General features: G+C 38.6%; 1 protein-coding gene across 4 annotated transcripts in view; it reads right to left on the bottom strand.

Annotated features, from left to right (window-relative positions):
* Positions 1–23,407, bottom strand: part of UBAP2 (ubiquitin associated protein 2) — a 125,123-nt gene that overhangs the window by 32,196 nt on the left and 69,520 nt on the right. For all 4 annotated transcript variants that reach the window (XM_067744611.1, XM_067744614.1, XM_067744615.1 and 1 more), the window contains exons 7-10: positions 12,757–12,811; positions 11,213–11,316; positions 6,726–6,791; positions 2,027–2,079 (exon numbers count right to left, since the gene is read on the bottom strand). In XM_067744611.1, coding sequence (XP_067600712.1) covers positions 2,027–2,079; positions 6,726–6,791; positions 11,213–11,316; positions 12,757–12,811 — 278 coding nt within the window. The remainder of the gene's footprint in view (positions 1–2,026; positions 2,080–6,725; positions 6,792–11,212; positions 11,317–12,756; positions 12,812–23,407) is intronic.

Raw genomic sequence — 23,407 nt, forward strand, 5'->3', positions numbered from 1 at the left:
AAACCCAGCATAAAATCAGACTTCCTAAGACACTGATATTAAGGCAGGGGCAGAGCAGACAGTAGATGTTCATTCTCCATAAAAACAAAAGTGCTGAATTGATTATACTGTTTCAACAAGAAAGGCTTATGCTATGCTGCACCCTAATCCAAGGTAGTATCTTAAGAATTCTAAGAAATCCATTTTTGCCTTAAAGAATCTTACAAATTAAATTAAGACAAAGACAGAAGCAATTAAGGAGTAATTCTATTAAAAGTAACAATAGAGTAGATTTAAAGCCTTGAAAATATTAAGTTCAAGGAAAATGAGAACTACATTTATCACTGAAATCCTATCTAACCCGGTAGAGTACAGAAAATTGCAGTTTTCTTCTCCTAAGCTCTAGAAGGAATTTAGGATTTGCATTTTAAATTACTCACCTTTCAATCACCGTTACTTTGTATATGTCAGAAAACTCTGAAGTAATTTTGATATTTCCCGAGAAAAGAAGATGCCCAAATTCCCTACTGTAATTCTTTTCAGTAATTATATTGTGATTCAATATGGTCTATACAGCAGAATATTACTGCCTATATGTGTGTACATTTGAACTGCTTGTTAGCAGATTTACATCGTAAGACCTCATCTGAAGCACAGAAAAATCCCATCAGTTAGGCATGACAGTTATTATGATATTCATTTTGGGGATGAAAAATAGGAGGCTCAGAAAGGAAAGATGCCTCATCTGAGGTCAACAGGTCAACCCAGCTAGAATCTGAATACGGGTCATCTGCCCTCTGACAGCCTGTTGACTTTCTAACCTGCCTACTGACCCAGACAACAGGCAAGGAGATATAAAGCTTTTAGCTCTGGAAGCCTTTTTTTCTCCCAACAAACTCTTAGCAAAAATTCTAGTAACACAAAACATTTAAAAGTAGGACAGCTCTGTTTGAAATAAGGTATGGTGTCCACAGGCTGCTCACTCTCACTTCCTATCATCACTGGTACCATCCCTCCACTGATTCTAATAGCCACCCATCTAACTCAGTCTCCTCAGATTACAGGTAACAGAGAGCCTGCTGACATCATACCCCAAGGACTTATGGTTAGTATGTAGCAGAAGAAAATAAAAAACCCTAAATTTCCCAAATTCCAATCAAATGAGCATCTTTCTTTTTCATGCCCTACCCAGCTCATTCCCTAACAAGTCAGATAAAATAGTGCTAAAAAGAAAGAAAGCACAAGTGCACTTTTGTTTCTTTTTAAAAACTGTTTGTGAGTACAAAATGGGGAGAGGGGGAATAATCTCAAAAAGAAAAATAAAATCTCAAAGTCTGGATCACTTTATGCAACTTTGAAGGTCAATACTTGTAAACCCTTTATTCTCTCCCTTCCAATGTCAGCTGTAACTAACATGTACATACTTTTGTTCTGGGCCTTAAGAGTGAAACAGAAAAATAGTTAAGATATCTTATGCTGAACACAGAACCTAGAGACCAACACTACCCAGAAGCTAGTACAGTATATTCAAAAATGTCTGTGGAATAAATGAATACAAAAAGAGCCAGTCTAGTTGAAAAGGGAATTGGTTGGGCCTAGAACCAGAATGATTTATTCAGGTTAATTTCAACTATAAACCCCAAACATAGACTGCCTCCTTTAATAAAAAGGTTAGAAAGAGTAAGTATCGTTCACAGGCCAGGATAATAGCATCAGCTAGTTATCAGGCCAAATAAAACAAAGATAGAGAAAAAAATGATGTCACTCCTACTTAACACCTGGTCTTTTTTTTTTTTTTGGGCCGCACCACATGGCATGTGGGATCTTAGTTCCCTGACCAGGGATTGAACCTGTGCCCCCTGCACTGGAGGCACAGAGTCTTAACCACTGGACTGCCAGGGAAGCCCCAACACCTGGTCATCTTTAAACGGTTGCTTTAAAACCAAATTTCGCAAAAACCTGAAAACACCAACTTCCTTCTGAGAAGCATCTGCTAAAAAAAACATGGTAATCACAGAAGCCTGTGATTGTAAGTGTAAACACTTACATCTTCAGTCCAGTCTTCCGTTGTCCACTCGTCCACAGAATTCTTCCAGGACCCTGTTGACAATCACAGTTTACACCACAAAGTCAAATAATGTCTGATTCCAAGTGGTTCTCTACTGTGTACGGCACAAGATATATCACATATACCATCAGCAATATACTTTACAATCCAAGAAATATGAGGCTCTTAATCTATCTCAAGAAAATCAGTCATGTTTTCAAATGCAAGTTGGCTAAGTACTATCCACAAAAACTCAAAAGCAATGTCTCAGATTGCTTTTGGATGATATCCAAGCAATTCTGCCTTAAGAAAGAAAGTATGGCACAGCACAAACAAATATGTTTAACAAGGAGTTCCTTATGATATATATTATTTAAAAGAGAACACAATTCAGTATAAGGCAGCTCTGCTTTGGGCCCTCATTTCAGGTGGATTATCAAATTTAGAGAAGTATGCTTTTCTTTTTTTCTTGGCTGTATTGGGTCTTCGTTGCTGTGCGCAGGCTTTGTTGCGGTGAGCAGGGGCTACTCTTCTCATTGCAGTGGCCTCTCTTGTTGTGGAGCATGCGGGCTCTGTAGTTGCAGCATATGGGTCCTAGAGCGCCTGGGCTCAGTAGTTGTGGCTCACGGGCTCTAGAGCACAGGCTCAGAGCAGATTCTTAACCACCGTGCCATCAGGAAAGACCCGAGAAGTATGCTTTTTATATTAGTTCCACTGTATGGTTTCCTAATAGGTCTCTAGCAAAGCTAAACATTAGTCCTATTCATATAAAGTATGTGGCTATTAACTCCTGATAAGCAGGTACAGAAAATGTGCTCAAACAGTTCTTACAGAACAATCATTTATATATAAAACAATTAAATGCTTTAAAGAAAAGCATGAGTTCAGATATGCTGACACTAGTGCTTAGTGATTCTGTATAAGTATATTCCCATTATTTTATTTTTTATTTTTTTGTATTTTTTTGCGGTACGCAGGCCTCTCACTGCACAGGCTCCGGACGCACAGGCTCAGTGGCCATGGCTCACGGGCCCAGCTGCTCCGCGGCATGTGTGATCTTCCCAGACCGGGGCACGAACCCGCGTCCCCTGCATCGGCAGGCAGACTCTCAACCACTGAGCCACCAGGGAAGCCCTCTCATTATTTTAAAGCATACATGCAAACACATACCCAGATAAAATGCTTTTAAAAGGAAGCACACCAAGATACTAACTATAACCAAAATCATGAAGTGGGACTGTGAATGTTTTCAGTTCCTTCAATGGGAAGAAATAAGTTGAGAATCTGACTTACAATGAGGTTTGTGTGTGGGAAAAGGAAGGGCATACCCCTGAAGGAAAAAGGCAGATGAACAGATCTAATTTCCTTGGAATCATGTCAATAACCTAATAACTAAACTGATGGTGTCACCTAAGAAAAGAGTCCTTTTCTATGGAATGCTTTCAATAGGATGTCCCTAATTTGAGATTGATCATGGCAAACAAAAGTAGAATCTATGGATTTATGGAGCATGGCTCCTTGTAAAATACCACCCCAGATATGCTACTCTGTGATTATAAAACAGAGATGTTTCAAACCTGAAAACATTCTCTATTGTGTGAGAAACCTACACACACCACTTAGAGACTTCACCTATACTGTGGATCACAGGGCATATGCACTGCAGGGAAGAACTCCCTGCTCTTCTGTCCCTCTCAATTGCATGTATCCTTGAAATGACAGTAAAGCTTGATAGATAAAGGTTTCAATATTTTTTAAAATAAATTTATTTATTTACTTTTGGCTGCATTGGGTCTTCATTACTGTGCGTGGGCTTTCTCTAGTTGTGGCGAGCGGTGGCTACTCTTCATTGCAGTGCATGGGCTTCTCATTGCGGGGGCTTCTCTTGCTGCGGAGCACGGGCTCTAGGCGCACGGGCTTCAGTAGTTGTGGCACGCAGGCTCAGTAGTTGTGGCTCGCAGACTCTAGAGTGCAGGCTCAGTAGTTGTGGCGCACAGGCTTAGTTGCTCCGCGGCATGTGGGATCTTCCCGGACCAGGGCTCGAACCCGTGTCCCCTGCATTGGCAGGCGGATTCTTAACCACTGTTCCAGCAGGGAAGTCCCAGGTTTCAATATCTGAACTGACAATCTGATCCTTTGTTTTGGCTAATTTATCATATCTTTAAATGGTTTCCATAATTTCTCCAGAAATGTCACAAAACAACTATCAATTTATGTGCCCCCAAAACATCTCTTTGAATTAAAATATTTTCATAAACGAAAGCAGAAAAACGTAATAGTTTAAGTGAAGAAACACAAGGTGCAATTAGTCCCAGTCAGAAATCAGTACTGGAACCTGGATCTCCAGACCCCTGCACAGGCCTCTTAGCACACTGTACACAAAGCTAAATGAATCCAACACAAGCCATCCAGCTATAATTCAATATCATCTTTCTTTCTTAAGTACTAACTAGTGCCTTTCTTAAGTACTTATACATAATCTCCAACCTTTTACTATATTTCCTTCCAGACTTTTGTCTAAGTACATGCATAGTTTTAAAAGTTTACAAGTGGACTAATTTCAAAGATGGCCGGTACATAGTGGTCTTGGTGCCACCTCCATCCAACTTACCCTGTGTTCATGCTGTCAAATTCATCATAGCAGACAGTACTCTAAAGACTACAAATTCTATAAAAAGCTGAGGCTCATTCTAAGCAGATTTAGGAACACTCTAGTCAAGAAATAGAAAAAGCCTCAAAAGTCATTCATAAAACTTTCACCTTCAAAGCAACTAAGATTATAACAGGAAACAATTTATGGTGAATTTTCCTTAGGAACCTTTCATCATCAATCATCAACCAACTAATCCTGGGTTAAAAGCCTACATGTAAAGAAAGCATGATGCTAGGTATCAAAGTCATATCTCACTGAAAAGACAAGTAAAAATTTAGGGAGTGATCAGGGTAGTATATTACTGAATGATATATAAATTACATGAATCTGATTAATACACTGGAAATTTACAGGATGAAAAAGTTATGGAAAGCTAAGAGAAACTTTATGGGGAAGATGAATCACAGCAAAAATCTTGAAGGCTGGAAAATACCTGAACAGATATTTAAGAAGGGATATTCGGGACTTCCCTGGTGGTTCAGTGGTTAGACTCTGTGCTCCCAATGCAGGAGGCCCAGGTTCGATTCCTGGTCAGAGAACTAGATCCCTTATGCCTCAGCTAAGAGTCCGAATGCCGCAACTAAGACCTGGTGCAGCCAAATAAATAAACGAATGAATAATTTTTTTTTTTCTTTTTGCAGTACGCGGGCCTCTCACTGTTGTGGCCCCTCCTGCCGCGGAGCGCAGGCCCAGCGGCCATGGCTCAAGGGCCCAGCCGCTCTGCGGCATGTGGGATCTTCCCGGACCGGGGCACTAACCCGCGTCCCCCGCATCGGCAGGCGGACTCCCAACCACTGCGCCACCAGGGAAGCCCTAAATATTTTTTAAAAAAAAACAAAAAAAAGAAGGGATATTCCAGGGGAGAGAAACAATGATGAGGCATTACAAAAAATTATAAAATATTAAAATTAACCTAAAGTTCAGAACATCCTTTTTTTTCCCCAAAAAATGTGTAAGTTGTGGCAAAATACTTATAAAATTTACTACAGTAATCATTTTTTAAGTGTACAATTCAGTGATACTAATTTAAAACACACATTCTTATACATGATATGTAAAGAGACTGGCCTACCACTTAGAGAGGAGTATTATGAAAATAATTAAAATGCAAACTTAGACATGTAGAAGAGGATGAGAAGCTGAGTACATTTACTTATTTTATTTCTACTTATTTCTGGCTGCATTGGGTCTTCATTACTGCGCGCAGGCTTTCTCTAGTTGCAGAAAGCCAGGGCTACTCTTCGTTGCAGTGTGCAGGCTTCTCATTGTGGTGGCTTCTCTTGTTGCAGCTCTAGGGAGCATGGGCTCAGTAGCTGTGGCGCACGGGCTCAGTTGCCCTGCGACGTGTGGGATCTTCCTGGACCAGGGCTCGAACCTGTGTCCCCTGCACCAACAGGTGGATTCTTAACCACTGCGCCAACAGGAAAGCCCCGAGTACATTTAAAAGCAGGCAGAAGACAACGTATGAAATTGTAAGCAGAAGTCCAACATGGTATGGTGTTATGTCAAGCCCCGTGTCAGCAGCCAAGGTCAAGCTGTTGCAGTGACCCACCCTAGATACACGGACTCGAAAAACTACATGACATTAGATACAGAAGAATACAGAGTCAGGTCCTAAAATCTTATTTTGGAATATTAAAATTTTACAGGAAGACCTTGCTCCCCATTGTAGACCTACAGACCTTCACATCAAACATACGAGAAAAATTCAATGACATTAATTTATTTCTAGCTTAAAACAATAAATTTGAGATGTATGCTTTATGTTCAGTTTAACTTGATGTTAGCCCTCTATCAAAAGGACATATAAGGCAGCCTTACAGAAAAAAGGACAGCAGTGATGCAAAAATCTGTGTCACCTTGAAGGCCAATGTGAAAAACACTTCTATTATCAAAAGCTGGTAATTACTTTATCAAGCAGTTGTAGAAATATAGTTCACAAACATTCATCTGATGAATTTTTATTAGCTAGCCTTGATAAAAATGGAAGATATTTTAAGCATTTTATCAGATTCTTAACTAAGAAATTTAAAAAAAAATTCATACCTTTGAGTCCCAAAGAATTTTTGTTTGGCAGATTCTGAGCTACATTTTGAGCATTTGATGCCAGTTCTGTGGATCAATGTAAAATGGAAGGTTTTAACATATCACAACAATTAAGGTATTCATCAGAAAAGAAATTGGTCAGCAAATTAAACGAAGGAGGGAAAGCATCAAACTAAGTATATGCTGTGTGTCCAAGGAAAAACAAACTTACTGCAGTCCATGCTATGACAGACTGCTATGGTCCAACTATGAACCTTAACAGCCAGACAGATCTTGAACATTCAATTTACATCAATTATGCTTGTTCTCATTCCCATGTTCACCAAGTTCCCTTCCCACTTGTCAAAGAAAACATTCCAATCTGTTTAAAAGGTATGTTTTTAGTAAATTTATAAATTAGCATTTTGACTACCCTTTAGTCTTTCTATTTTGGGTAATGTTTGATTCTGACTCTAGGGAATGGATTTGATTATTATCCTGTCAAGTCAGGTTTCTGAGCCTATGAGGCTGTGGGCTAGACTCAGAACTCTGGGTTATCAACAAGACAATACCATTCTGTGAGGCTTCTAGAGAAATAGCCAGCACTCCATCAGATGACATCTTTTAACTGTATTTTGCATCGAACACATTCTGCTACTCTAAATGAAAATAAGAGGAATGAGAGGGAAGAGATAAAGACAAAAGGAGAAGGAAGAAGAGATGGAGGAATATGAAAAAAGAAAAATAGCAGTTAATGGACTAATTAACTGTTTAAACATTGTTTGCTCCAACATTCTGTTTCAAACATCTGATTTAAAAATCAGTGGCGGTTATAAATAAAGCCACTATAAACATCACATGCAGGCCTTTGTGTGGGTATTTTCATTCCTCTTCAGTAAAAACTTAGGGTTGGGATTGTAAGACTGTATAGTATATGTATGCTTTCACACCAGGAACGTAGGAGTTCGAGTTACTCTGTCACCTTCACTAACACTTGGAACTGTCAGTTTTTTTAAAAAGCTATTTTAATGGATGAAAGGTGGTAGCCTACTGTGGTTTTAATTTGTATTTCCCCAATGACCAATGATGATTAGCACATTTTTGTGTGCTTATTGCCATCCATATATCTTCCTTTGTGAAGCATCTGTTCAAATCATTTGCTCATTTTTCATTAACTTTTTATTTTGAAATAATTATACATTCACAAGAAGTTATCCTTCACCCAGTGTCCCCCTATGACTACATCTCACATAATTCCAGTAAAATATTATAGCAAAAAAACTGACACAGATACAGAATGCGTATACCGTTCTATGTCAAGTTTGTATTGTGGTAAAATAATGTTTATGTGGTAAATAAAATTTACCATGCTAACCTTTTTTTTTTTTTTTTTTGTGGTATGCGGGCCTCTCACTGTTGTGGCCTCTGCTGTTGCGGAGCAAAGGCTCTGGACGCACAGGATCAGCGGCCATGGCTCATGGGCCTAGCCGCTACGCGGCCTGTGGGATCTTCCCAGACTAGGGCATGAACCCGTGTCCCCTGCATCAGCAGGCGGACTCTCAACCACTGCGCCACCAGGGAAGCCCGATGCTAACCTTTTTAAGTGTACAGTTCACTGGCATTGAGTAATTCACAATGTGATATAACCAGTATCACCATCCATTTCCACAACTTTTCATTTTTTGTTCATTTTTAATTGCTCATTTTACTAGGTTTGTTTTCTTCTCAACGAGTTGTGATAATTCTTCACCCATTCTGTATACGAGTCCCTTTTCAAATAGAGGTTTTAAATAAATATTTCCTCCTAAACTATGCCTTGCTCCTTCATTCTCTTTATTCTCTTCTGAAGAACCATGTTTTTCTTTTAGACTCATGTTTATTATGCCCTACGTAAGAAATTTTTGCTTAATCCAAGGTGGCTAAGATATGCCCTGTATTTTCTTTAGAAGTTGTGCTTTCAGGTTTCACATGTAGAGCTATTATCCAATTGTGGTTATTTTTTATATACAGTATACCATTGAATTGCCTTGGAACCTTTGTCCAAAACCAATTGTATCTGTGGGTTTATTTCTAGATTTGCTATTATATAATTGATCTGTCTCTGTGCTTTTGCCAATTCCACAGTCTTGACTATTGTACCTTTAGGGTAACTTCTTGAAATCAAGGAGTGTGAATCTTTGAACACTGTTAGTTTTCAAAACTGTTTGGGCTATGTTCAGACCTATACTTTTCCATAAAAATTTTAGAATCAAATTACTGACACACAAAAAATTTGTTAGGATTTTGAATGAACTTGTACTGAACCTGTATATCAATTTGGGGAGAAACAACATGTCAATAATATTGAATCTTCCAATGCATAAACACTGAGTATCTTGCTCCCTTTTTGGGTCATCTTTGATATTTATCATTGTGTTGCATAATTTTCAACATATAAATCTTGCACATATTTTGTCAGATTTATACCTAAGTGCTTCATGTTTTTGTACTACTATAAATGGTATATCCTTCTGTTTATTAATGTTTCTTCAAACACTCAATTTTACATTTTACTGTAAGATTTTATAATTTATATTTTCATTTAGAAGTCTTATCTTGCACATCATTAGACTTCTTCATAAGCATCTGATATTTTTTGAGGCCACTAATTTTTTTTCCATTTTCTCTTTGTTGATGGTTTATAGAAATATCACCTGTCAACTATCTGCACTGTTTAAAGCTTCCTAATTAATTTCATTAATTTATCTATAGATTCTTTTATATCATTGCCAGAAATGACAGGTTTTTTCCTCCCTTTCCAACCCTTCTTTTCTTTTTCAATCTTTGTTTCAGTGTTTATGACCTCTGGTACAGGGGTGAATAGAAATAATGAGAGTAATACTCCTGTTTCTCTTCAGTTCAACTAAATTTTTTGCCTTTATGTAAAAAAAAAAAAAGGTAAGAGGGTAAGAGTAGTGAGAGTAAGCCCCTTGATCTTGTTACAAAAGAAAAATATTCTACACATCACTATTAATTTTGAGGTCTGCTGTGACTTTTGTAGAAATCGGGAATGAATGTTGGGTTTTGTCAAATGCTTTTCCTTATTAAAATGATATGGAGTTTCTCCTTTATTCTGTTAAAGGGGTGAATAATCCTTTTTTTATTGAGATATAACTCATATAACATAAAATCCACACTTTTAAGGCAAAGAACTGATTGGTTTTCAGTATATTCACAAGGTGTACAACAATCACAACTACCTATTCCAGAATATTTTCATTGCTCCAAAAAAATCTGGCACCCGTTCCTAGCCACTCCCCATTTCTCCTAAACATTCCCAGCCCCCAACAGCCACCAGTCTACTTCTGTTTCTATGTATCTGACTAATCTGGATAATTCTTCTTACACATTCAGCCACTGAAGGACATTGGCTTTTATGTGAACCTGTATCTTCCATTCTCTTGGGTATATATCTAGGAGTCGTCCGATTTTTTAAATGTTAAACTTGAATATCAAGTATAAACTTAACATGGCCATGATACATTAGCCTTTTTCTAGTCTACTGAATTGATTTCCAATATTGTGACTTAAAATTTTTACAGCTGTTTTGAAGAATGAGATTAATCTGTAATTGCAAATGTTAGCAAAAAATTTATTGACAAAGTATCTTCTGATGATTTTTAATAGCTATAATATTAATTATAATAGATTATAAAGATAATTAATATCAATATTCCTTTTCTTATTCCTACAACGAATTATATGTTCCTTCTGTTTCCCTTGATAAGTCTCACAATAAACTTATCAATTCTATTGATACTAGTCTTTTCAAATTACCGTTTTTATAACTTTCGTTGGTCCTCTTGATAGTATATTTGATTTCTAGTTCGCTGTGCTTCTGTGATGGTGGCAACTGTCTTTTTTAGCTAATTATTGAGCTATACTTTTATATTTTGGGTTATAATTCACAAAGTGTCAAATTATGTTTTTATAAATATAATCACAAGTTAATATATATTATCAGGAAAAAATCTTCAAAAGAGCTTTATTAAATAAATAAGCCAATTAACAAGTATTTATCTGTGAATTTCAGTAAAGAAATAATCTTAAAACTGCAGGACACAGAAAAATCTGCAAAAGCAACTGTTGCCCTAAACCCATCTATCATCATCTACCTCTTTATCTGGCCAAATTTGTGTTCACCATTATGAATGGTAAATACTTTGTTTCAAGTCTTGCACTAAGAAATTCTATATATCCCTGACACTGAGATTTGAGTGTGGGTTTGTACTGCCTTACAGATTTATTACAGCCTCTTCTTCAGAGTGCAAAAGGGGTAAACCACATACTTTATCGTCAATGAGATTTATAAGTGAGAAACTTTGGAGTTAAGAATCAGCTAAGAGTAGTCTCAGAGGTAGGACAGCTGCCTGTTTTTCATTCTTCTCCACCAGCACACTTTGATGTCATCTTTGTACATTAAGAGCTCAAACAATTAAAATACATCTCTGGTGAGAAAAGACACTTACCAGTTCCCTCATCTGCACCATTCTGAGCAGCTTCCCAACCTACTGGTTTTGTCCCACACCCATCTATAGATGGAGAATCTGAATAGTCCGCAGGGTTAAATGTCCTTGGGTTTGAAATAAAGAATAAAGGCAAATCACAAAATTAACTGTACATCATCTTCCCCGAAACAAGCCCTGTCCCTTCTAAGAACCACTATAAGAAACTTCACCCTCCTTCTCCTATTTAATTATAGCCAACTCTTCTTGCCATCGGAATGCAGATCTTCTGAAAAGCAGAGGTTGCCTAGAACCTTCCATACACTCTTGTATGATGCTCCTACTTCCCTAAGTTGTCCTCTGCATCCTAAAGCAAGTGTGGAGACCTATAATAGTTCTAGGCAGGGTAATGGCTCTAATGAAAAACCCACCCACCCCCTCCCAACTAAGCCTAGACTTAAATAGGCAATAGGTCTTTTCTTCCGAAGTCAGAATCTAATTTTGGATTTGAACCTTTTACAGTAGAAGTATATGATTCTTTTTGTTTAGATGGATGTAAATAAAAAGAAAACGTTTTGTTCAGTGCCTCTTTTTAAATTAAAATCCTCAATACCCATGATTCAGATGTCTAACTAGAGCCAAATTAAATAGCACTGCTAAAATTTTCACAACAGAATTAAAAAAATTTTTTTCCAGCATTATTGGGGTGTCACTGACAAAAAGAACCACAAGAGTATTTTTTAAAGTAGACAGCAAAATCCACAAAATCGTTTAAAGCTACTGGGTTGGGCACATACGTTCATATGTTCCGGCCAGTTTGCTCCCTGTGTTTTCATCCTTCCTTTGTCCACAGGGAGCTCAGGCAGAAAACAGAGATGGCAGGAGTCACCACCTGAAGGCAGTGACCCCCAACAGTGCTGCCCTGGAGATATGGAGAAACAAAGGACTTTTCCTTTCTTGACTGTCATCTACTTATGGCCTCTATAAGAAGCTTAAAAACTTTTTATAAAGATCGGGGGCGGGGGGGAGAGCTAATGTTTTGGATAACAGCAAAAAGTGAGAGAACCAGAAATAATGAATAAATAACTGATTATACCATCTATTTAATAACAATATACTCATCCGTCACAATTTAAGATAAAAATGATTGCTTTTCATAAAAAACAAAACAAAAACATTTCATTTACTTACCATTCAAAGATAATTGCTGGATTTACCAACATAACTCTCTTAAGCAATGGTTTTCAACTGGGGTGGCTGTGCACCTCCCTCCCAGGGAACATTTGGCGATGTCTGGAGACATTTTTGACTGTCACAACTTGAGGAGGGGTGCTACTGGCATCTAGTAGGGAGAGGCCAGGGATGTTGCTAAACATCCTACAATGTAAAGGGAACCCCACCACCTCAACAAACTATTATCCAATCCAAAATGTCGATAAAGCCAAGGCTAGAAAACTGCTCTAAGGCCTACTGCAATACAATTTTATTTGTGTTATTTTGCTTTTTCAGTATTGTCTCTTTAAACTACAGAAGGTAATTACTTCAAAAATAGGATGGCTAAGACTTACCCCATGCCTTGTGTTGAGAATCTTCCTGCCCCTCTCCCTCTGCCACGTCCAAACGCTTTTAAAGAAAATATAGTGTAAAAATAATACTTATGTCCTACACAACTATAATTCTACCAACTTCATCCCTTACACACCTACCCAAACATTACTGTCATTGTTCCTAACAGCACCAACATTCCCAACCAGTGCACCCAATCTGCTGGTCCCTAATGACACAAATATCTACAGTTATTGATCTCAAAGGATAGAAAAGAATTTAATTCTGCTTGTACAACACTTGTCATATTTAGCAGCTTAACACGGGCAGGTTTTTTATATATATATATATATATAAAAAAAATTTATTTTTGGCTGCATTGGGTCTACATTGCTGGCCGCAGGCTTTCTCTAGTTGCGGCGAGCAGGGGCTACTCTTCATTGCAGTGCGTGGGCTTCTCATCGCAGTGGCTTCTCTTGTTGTGGAGCATGGGCTCTTGGTGTGGGCTTCAGTAGTTGTGGCTCGCAGGCTCTAGAGCACAGGCTCAGTAGTTGTGGCGCATGGGCTTAGCTGCTCTGTGACATGTGGGAGCTTCCCGGACCAGGGATCGAACCCACGTCCCCTGCATTGGCAGGCGGATTCTTAACCACTGCACCACTAGGGAAGCCCCTGATGGTGTTATTACATACGATTTTTAATACTAAGATTCTGACCAATGACCAAAAGGGCAGCAAACAAGAGAGCGAGCAAGCAAGAAGAAATAGTTCTATTCAGTGACTCTCCAGTTTTTCTTAATTGAATCCTAAATTGTGGATTAAAGACCTAAACACAAGAGCTAAAACTATATAGCCCTTAGAAGAAAATACAGAGCAAAAGCTTCATGACACTGAATTTGGTAATGATTTCTTGGATATGACACCAAAGACTCAGGCAAGAAAAGGAAAAAATTAGACTTTAAACTGGTGTATCAAAAGGCATGAACAGACTAAAAAGAAAACCCACAAAATATTTACACATTCTACATTTGATAAGGGAGTAACACTGAGAATACATAACGAAATTCTACAACTCTCTAACAAAACAAACAACCAGATTAAAAAATGGGCAAGGGACTTGAATAGACATCTCTCCAAATATAATATAAAAATGGTCAATGAGCAGATGAAAATATTCTCAACATCACTAATCATTAGGGCAATGTGGCACCCATTACAATGGCTACGAGTGAGAAACAGAGAAAGAGAGAGAGAGAGAAGAGAAAATAAGTGTTGGCAAAGATGTATAGAAACTGAAGCCTTTGTACACTGTTTCATGGGAATGTACAATAGTGTAGCCACTGTGGAAAACAGTTATGGCAATTCCCCCCAAAATTAAAAATAGAACTATATGATCCTTATAGCACAGAGAACTCTGCTCAATATTCTGTAATAACCTAAATGGGAAAGAATTTGAAAAGAATAGATACATGTATAGGTATAACTGAAGCACTTTGCTGTACACCTGAAACTAACACAACATTATAAATCAACTGTAGTCCAATATAAAATTTAAAAAAAAATTTTTAAGAAAAAAAAAAGAATTATATGATCCTGCAATTCCACTTGTGGGTATATGTATCCAAGAGAATTTGAAAATAGGGTCTTGAAGAGATACTTGTACACCCATGTTCACGTTCATAGCAGCCTTACTCATAATAGCCAAAAGGTAGAATCAACCTAAGTGTCCACTGATGAATGAATGTGGTATATACATACAATGTAATATTATTCAGCCTTAAAAAGGAAGGAAGGGGTTTCCCTGGTGGCACAGTGGTTAAGAATCTGCCTGCCAATGCAGGGGACACGGGTTCGAGCCCTGGTCCGGGAAGATCCCACGTGCTGCAGAGCAACTAAGCCCATGCGCCACAACTACTGAGCCTGCGAGCCACAGCTACTGAGTCCACATGCCACAACTACTGAAGCCCGTGCGCCTAGAGCCTGTGCTTCGCAATAAGAGAAGCCACCACAATGAGAAGCCCACACACCACAACAAAGAGTAGTCCCCGCTCGACACAACCAGAGAAAAGCCTGCACGCAGCAACGAAGACCCAATGCAGCCAAAAATAAAATAAATAAATTATAAAAAAAGGAAAAAACAGAAGGAAATTCTGACAAATGCTACAATGTGGATGAACCTTGAGGACATTTTGCTAAGTGAAACAAGCCAGTCACAAAAGGACAAATATTTCACGATTCCACTTATATGAGGTATGTAAGAGTACTCAAATTCAGAAAAAGGTGGTTGCCAAGGGATATGTTAGCCATGCTAGTATAACTAAATGTATATTTAATCATGTACAGTTAACTTATCCAGTAGTTCAAGTTAAACTATTAAAAGATATGGTCTTAACAAAAATCTACCCTATCCCCAGAGACAGGGGAATACAGGGAAATGTCCTAAAAAGTGGAAGAATTCTAATAATGCATATTAGTGGCTACTATCTATTTTAACACTGTCGAAAGGCAAAGGTAAGACTTCGGGTAAGTCTAAAAGAAGGTTGGAAACTTGGGTTTAAAAAAAAACAAACTTAACTCTAAGAAGAAAGCTTTCAATGACCAAGTTTTGGCAAGACTCCTTACAGTTAAGAGAGGTGGTAGGGTGGGGGGAGGAGAGTCATCATGTAAGAAAACGAATTCACAGGACATAAAACACTTAACTGTAAAAAAAAAAAAAAGCAAACAAACTTTAGTATGTCCATACAATGGAATATTATTTGGCTATAAAAAGAAATGAAGTACTTATACATGCTACAACATTGTGCTGATATGTGGTAGAACATCAATGAATCTCTAAAACATTAAGCTAGGTCAAAGAAGCCAGTCACAAAAGAGCACATATTGATAGATTCCATTTACATATCATACGTCCAGAACAGGAGAATCTATAAACACAGGAAGTAGATTACCAGTTGTTTACTGCTGGGATGGCGAGGGGAGGGGGAGGTGATGAAGGAATTGGAAATTGATACTTAAAGGGTATGGGATATTCTTTTTGAGGTGATGAAAATGTTCTGAAATTGATTATGGTGATGGCTGCATAATTCTAAAAATATACTAAAAACCACTGAATTATGCAATGTAAATGGGTGAATTGTACAGTATGTAAATTACATCTCAAGAAATTTTAGAGGGCGATAATAAACACTGTTACCAGTGAAGAAAACAGAAACAACACAACTGCTCTTGATTAAGTGCATTCATGTGCACCCATTCAGTGGCAAACTGTGTGACAAAAGGAATATTTAACAGTGGTTAAGTATTAAGAAAATAGGGGCAATTTTTTAAAAAGGATTCTGCTAAAAAATCATTAAACAATTATCTAATACTTGAGCCAGAAAGCAAGATGTACATGAAAGAGAAGAAAGGAATTTATAAAAGAAAAACATAACCTCAGGCCAAAAATTCAAGAAATCCTGCAAGTCCCCTGGAAAAAGTCAGTATCAACTAAATATCTCCATGTCTCCAGAGAGCAGTAGCCGCACCCAAATATGAAACACAAACAAGCCAATTATCTTAAGTAGATTTTAAAAAATCAAATCCATCTTCATGTACATTTTAGCAAGCTAACAAAATTGTTCTTTCCTATTCACCTGGCTAGTTACACTACCAGTAACATTGTTATCTGTGTATATACATTTTCCTATACTGTTATCTGGTACAAATAGCTGTTTTCACCTAACAGCTCGGAAGAGAGACCTGGGTTCTTATAATTGAGAAAAACAACATTAAAGTAAATTATCATAAAGAATAAACCAATGTTATGATAAATGCTAAACCTTTACTCATAGAGGTCTATCTAGTGACTCTGCACTACATCTATGTTGAATAATTGCTCAAGTTTTTAATTGTTTAATATTTATGTCTTACACTGAGAGCCAGAGTAGAAAAGTTGCCCATTTCCCTTGAGAAAAGCCAAAACACAGAGAACAGCTAACCACCTCTAGTGGAGAAGGCAAATCTAAAGAACAGATATCCCCCCTGGGGCTGAACATGTGCAACCTAAAGAAAAATAAGAAGATAGAAAGCAATCCCTTTCCTTCACCCCCAGGAGACTGTAAGCAGGGCTTTGATAACAGCCAAATGCACCAGAAACTGTGGGCTCTTGAATTTATCACTGCACACTCTGGGTCATGATCTTTAAGATACTGAGTAGTTCTAAAGTTTTTTGTACAGACAAAAGTTCCCAGATTTTCAGGGCTGGTTCAATGATCAAGATGGTTGCTGTGTTGACCACAAGCTGCCCACCTGCCCAGAGACCTGTTCAGCCCACAAAGAGAACAGGGCACTCTGGGGCTTGTGGCTCAGAGACTTAGGACTCAGGCAAGTTGTGCCTCTTTGTCCCTGGGTCAGGGTTTATCCACAGAGATAGGAATACGTCTTCCCCAATCGCAAAGTAGCGTAAATGAGTCAAATGACAACAGCAAATGCCGCAGGGACTCAGTGAGAAAGAGATCTTATTTCGAGTCTTATCCTCATATCTCATATATTAGCTTTTCCTTAGCAAATAAGTCTGATTATAAATGTGTCACAATAATTATTTCAGGAAAGAATTAATGGATTCTAATACCAGTGAATAAAAGTCTGATGGGAAAATGGTTATTTACACAGTCTCAGAGCACTCCCCCCCAAAAATATGTATTAATTACAAAGAATGAAGGAGTAACTTTACAAAGGAGAAACTTAGCAGAAACCACTTTCCTTAAGTAATCAAAGGTAACATCACTAGCAATGGGATAAATCTGCATCATGTACCCTCTAACATAAGGTACAGCTATATCATTCTGTGGCATTCCGGCCAAACACTGGTAACATGAATCTAATCATGAGGAAACTTCTCAGTTTGCTAATCAAGGACATTCTACAAAAGAGATACTTCCAAAGTGTCAAGGGCATGAAAGACAAAGAAAGACTATTCCAGATTGATAAACTATTCTAGATTGAAGGACACTACACAGACATGGGAACTAAATACTGTGTGTGATCCCAGACTGGATCCTGGACCAGAATATTTGCTTTTTGTTATAAAGAACATTAGCAGGATAACTGGAAATTTTTGAATAAGGCCTATACATTGTATCGATGGTAATTTCGTGATTTTATCATTTTAAGGTAGCTCTTTAAGACAATATATTTTTTCATAAGAGTTACACACTAAAATATTAAGGGGTAAAATGGCATTATGTTTGAAATGAACACACAAGGGTTTCAGAAAAAAACAGTAATATGTACATACAGAGAGGAAATATAGCAAATGTAGCAAAATATTAAAGCTTGGGGACTCTGGGTAAACACTATGCAAAATTCTGCTGTACTTTTTTATTTCAAAGTAAAATGTTAAAACTGCACCCTAAGCACTTATATGTATATTTTATATTCCAGTGAATACATTTTATTCTGTGAAAAATCTAAGTTGTTCTTCATGTTTGCACTAGCTAAGCTGATCCTTCTACACAGAATGTTCCTACCCAGATTTTCACATGGCTTTCTTCCTCCTCACTTTAAATCCCATCTCCTCAGAGACCTCCCTAGGTCCATCTAAAGGAAACCCTATTGGCAGTTGATCACGTCACCAATCACTTTCTTAAGTAAGTCGAACAGTGCTTTTACTTGATTGTCTCTCCTCCTTCCCCACTAAGGATGTGAGGAACCATGTCTTATGCACAGCAGTATCTTCAACAATATAATAGGTACCTAAGTATCAGTTGTTGCGTTAAAGACTGATATGTAACCCCAATGTCATAAACATGGATTTTTTTTCATGGACTCATATTTAGAGGCATAATAATAATATTACTATTCAATTACAGGAAATAACCTAGTTGTTCAGCAACTTATTTTAGAGCATTGCATTTTGTAAAATACTTTTTGTACCATGACCCGAGAAGGCATTATAGAAAATTCAAGAATTAAAACTAGAATGTCAGCACCCAGTAGGTGCTCAACAATTAAACTTTCAGTTATATTATATAGACCATATTCATAAATTAGTTTCCCAGGTGGCGCAGTGGTTAAGAATCCACCTGCCAATGCAGAGGACACGGGTTTGAGCACTGGTCCAGGAAGATCCCACATGCCATGGAGCAACTAAGCCCATGTGCGCCAACTACTGAGCCTGTGCTCTAGAGCCTGTGAGCCACAACTACTGCACCTGTGTGCCACAACTATTGAAGCCTGCGCACCTAGAGCCCATGCTCCGCAACAAGAGAAGCCACCACAATGAGAAGCCCGTGCACCACAACGAAGAGTAGCCCCCATTTGCCGCAACTAGAGAAAGCCCACGTGCAGCAATGAAGACCCAACGCAGCCAAAAATAAAAATTAAAAAAAAAAAAAGTTAGCTGAGTGGCTTGATTATATTGTAACTTCTTACACAAAAGCCAAGTAGTTTCATCCTGGAACACAGAATTATATTATTTTTTTACTAACTAACATGGCACATGATGAAGAACTTTATCAAGAATACTCCCAATCTGAGTTTGAGATTGGCATGTACACACTACTATATTTAAAATAGATAACCAACAAGGATCTACTGTATAGCACAGGGAACTTTGCTCAATATGCAGTAAAATAAACGGGAAATAAACGGGAAAACAATTTGAAAAAGGATAGATACATGGGCTTCCCTGGTGGCGCAGTGGTTGGGAGTCTGCCTGCCGATGCAGGGGACGCGGGTTTGGTGCCCCGGTCCGGGAGGATCTCACATGCCGCAGAAAGGCTGGGCCCGTGGGCCATGGCCGCTGAGCCTGCGCCTCTGGAGCCTGTGCTCCGCAGCGGGAGAGGCTGCGGTGGTGAGAGGCCCGCGTACCGCAAAAAAGAAAAAAAAAAAAAAAAAAAAGAATACATACACGTATATGTATAACTGAATCACCTTGCTGTATACCTGAAACTAATACAACATTGTTAATAGACCATGCTCCAATAAAAAAAAAAAAAGAATACTCCCAATCTCACAGATTATTAACATGGTCTTCAATCTAAACTCAGGATTAGATACTTTATAAATATCAATTAAATTCCACATTTTGTACACAAAACACAGTATTATTTGATGGCCAAGTATCTATGAATAGTCAACATTTATAAATTTCCGAAGGTTTTCACACCAACTACTAGGCTTACTTTCCAAAAAGCAAAGCCCAGAACACTAACGATAGCCTAGCACAGCTGTTATTCTCCTCTTCTGAAGAGGCTGTTTTCTCACAAAAACACACAACTCACAAGCTACCTTTCCACAAACTTTAAATGAATCATAGAAGAATGATCTGTTACAAGTGTCACACTGATTCTTGCTCCTCCCAATACAGAGAAAACATTCAGGGAAAGGTACAGAAAAACTAGGTGTATAAATGGAACTTAATTTTATTTTATTTGCTACAGTTTATACTTTCCATGAAATGGGAGTAAAATATACTCCCATTTTATATATATGATTTTTTATTTAATACAGAGATTACCAAATTCTTAACATAAATTACAAAAAAAATGTACATTAGCATATTAAATCCATGCTGTTTCATAATACTCTTTATGCTAACACTGTGTAGATAAGGCAAAAATTAAAGAGGAAAGGGGTGATTTATTAAAATTTTAGCAGCTTAACATTTTAGCTAATTTTATCATGAACATAGATTACTGTTCTGAGGGAGAGCCAACGTGAAGTCAGCAACAGCTGCCCACGAGTATGGTCAAAATTAAAGAATAAAGGCAATGGAGACCTCAAAGAATCATTTTTAAAGTACACACTTTAAACCATGTACTTGTTTTTTAAGGATGCATTTTAAAATCTGCATACTACCCAACAGATCACAAATAACTGGAAAGGGATAGTACAATCAACAGTTTTAAGGTTAATTCAACACACCATGAGAGAGTAGATTAAGACATTAAATAACTTACAACCAAACTTCTGGAAAGGGACATATTAAACACATAAAACAAAGGACACATCTTTTAATTATGAAAGGGACAAATTATTTGTCTTGCACCACTATTCACTTATTATCAAACTGTACTTTACTAATATTCACCAAGCAAAGTAACTGTTTTTGTGCATACTGGGTACTGAATGCTTTCTCTCTTCTTGCCCTGTGTTGAACTTGGGATAATGATTCTAAGAAATCCCTAGACACAGACCACTACTCTTGAACAGCTTGTTTAAACATGTTTAAATATCAGCTAATAATATAAAAATTACACCTCACTAGAGTTTACATATATGTGGAAGAGGGTGGACTGATTTTTTTTTAACATCTAACTGGGTTTATAAACAGTCAATCTGGGAATTCCCCGGCAGTCCAATGGTTAGGACTTGGCGCTTTCACTGCCAGGGCTTGGGGTTCAATCCCTAGTCCAGGAACTAAGATCCCACAAGCCACGCAACACAGCCAAAAAAAAAAAAAACAAAAAGTCAACCTGAGTCCCTTACCCACTACTTTACAACCTTCCTTAAAAGTAAACATAAGGGGGCTTCCCTGGTGGCCCAGTGGTTAAGAATCCGCCTGCCAATGCAGGGGACGTGGGTTCATGCCCTGGTCCAGGAAGATCCCACATGCCGCAGAGCAACTAAGCCCACACGCCACAACTACTAAGCCTGCGCTCTAGAGCCCGCAAGCCACAACTACTAAGCCTGCATGCCACAACTACTGAAGCCCGCACACCTAGAGCCCATGCTCCGCACAAGAGAAGCCACCGCAATGAGAAGCCGCACACCGCAACGAAGAGTAGCCCCCGCTGGCCACAACTAGAGAAATGCCACGCAAGCAGGAACAAAAACCCAATGCAGTCAAAAATAAATTAAAATAAATTGAAAAAAAAAAAGTAAACATAAGGGGACTTCCACTGAAGGTCCAGTGGCTAAGACTTCACCTTCCAATGCAGGGAGTGAGGGTTCGATCCCGGGTCAGGGAACTAAGACCCCACATGCCTCACGGCCAAAAAACCAAAACATAAAACAGAAACAATAGTGTAACAAATTCAATAAAGACTTTAAAACTGGTTCACATCAAAAAATTCTTTAAAAAAAAAAAAAAAAAGTAGGGCTTCCATGGTGGCGCAGTGGTTGAGAGTCTACCTGCCGATGCAGAGGACACAGGTTTGTGCCCCGGTCTGGGAAGATCCCACACGCTGTGGAGCGGTGAGGCCCGTGAGCCATGGTCGCTGAGCCTGTGCGTCCAGAGCCTGTGCTCTGTAACGGGAGAGGCCACAACAGGGAGAGGCCTGTGTATCGCCAAAAAAAAAAAAAAGGAAACATAAGGAGGTGGGGGGGGGTACAATTAACATATATACACTACTATATATAAAGTGGATTTAAAAAAAAAAAGGACCAAGACTGATTCAAGATGGTGGAGTGGAAGGACATGTGCTCACTCCCTCTTGCGAGAGCACTGGAATCCCAACTAACTGCTGAACAATCATCAACAGGAACACACTGCAACTCACCAAAAAAGATACCCCATATCCAAAGACAAAGGAGAAGCCGCAATGAGACAGTAGGAGGGGCGCAATCACAATAAAATCAAATCACATAATCACTAACTGGAGAACACTTATACCATAGAAGTCCACCCACTGGACTAAAGGTTCTGAGCCCCACGTCAGGCTTCCCAACCTGGGGGTCAGGCAATGGGAGGAGGAATTCCTAGAGAATCAGACTTTGAAGGCTAGCGGGATTTGATTGCAGGACTTTGACAGGACTGGGGTAAAAAGAGACTCCACTCTTGGAGGGCACACACGAAGTAGTGTGCACATCAGGACCCAGGGGAAGGAGCAGTGACCCCATAGGAGACTGAAGCAGACCTACCTGCTACTGTTGGAGGGTCTCTTGCAGAGGCAGGGGGTGGCTGTGGCTCACTGTGAGGACAAGGACACTGGCAGCAGAAGTTCTCAGAAATACTCCTTGGCATGAGCCCTCCCAGAGTCTCCAGTGCTGGGTCACCTCAGGCCAAACAACCAACAGGGAGGGAACTCAGCCCCACACATCAGCAGACAAATGGATTAAAATTTTACTGAGTTCTGTCCACCAGAGCAACACCCAGGTCTACCCAACACCAGTCCCTCCCATGAGGAAGCTTGCACAAGCCTCTTAGATAGCCTCATCCACCAGAGGCAAGAAGAACTACAATACTGCAACCTGTGGAACAAAAACCACATTCACAGAAAGACAGACAAAATGAAAAGGCACAGGACTTTGTTACCAGATGAAGGAACAAGATAAAACCCCAGAAAAACAACTAAATAAAGTGGAGATAGGCAACCTTCCAGAAAAAGATTTCAGAACAATGATAGTGAAGATGATCCAGGACCTTGGAAAAAGAATGGAGGGAAAGATCGAGAAGATGCAAGAAATGTTTAACAAAGACCTAGAAGAATTAAAGAACAAACACCTAGAAGAATTAACAAACAGAGACGAACAATACAATCACTGAAATGAAAAATACACTAGAAGGAAACAACAGAATAACTGAGGCAGAAGAACAGATACATGACCTCGGAGATAGAATAGTGGAATTCACTGCCGCAGAACAGAATAAAGAAAAAAGAATGAAAAAAATGAAGACAGCCTAAAAGACCTCTGGGACAACATTAAATGCACTAACATTTGCATTATAGGGGTCCCAGAAGGAGAAGAGAGAGAG

Source organism: Pseudorca crassidens, chromosome 7 (assembly GCF_039906515.1).
Source record: "Pseudorca crassidens isolate mPseCra1 chromosome 7, mPseCra1.hap1, whole genome shotgun sequence".
In the NCBI taxonomy this organism is placed as follows: domain Eukaryota; kingdom Metazoa; phylum Chordata; class Mammalia; order Artiodactyla; family Delphinidae; genus Pseudorca; species Pseudorca crassidens.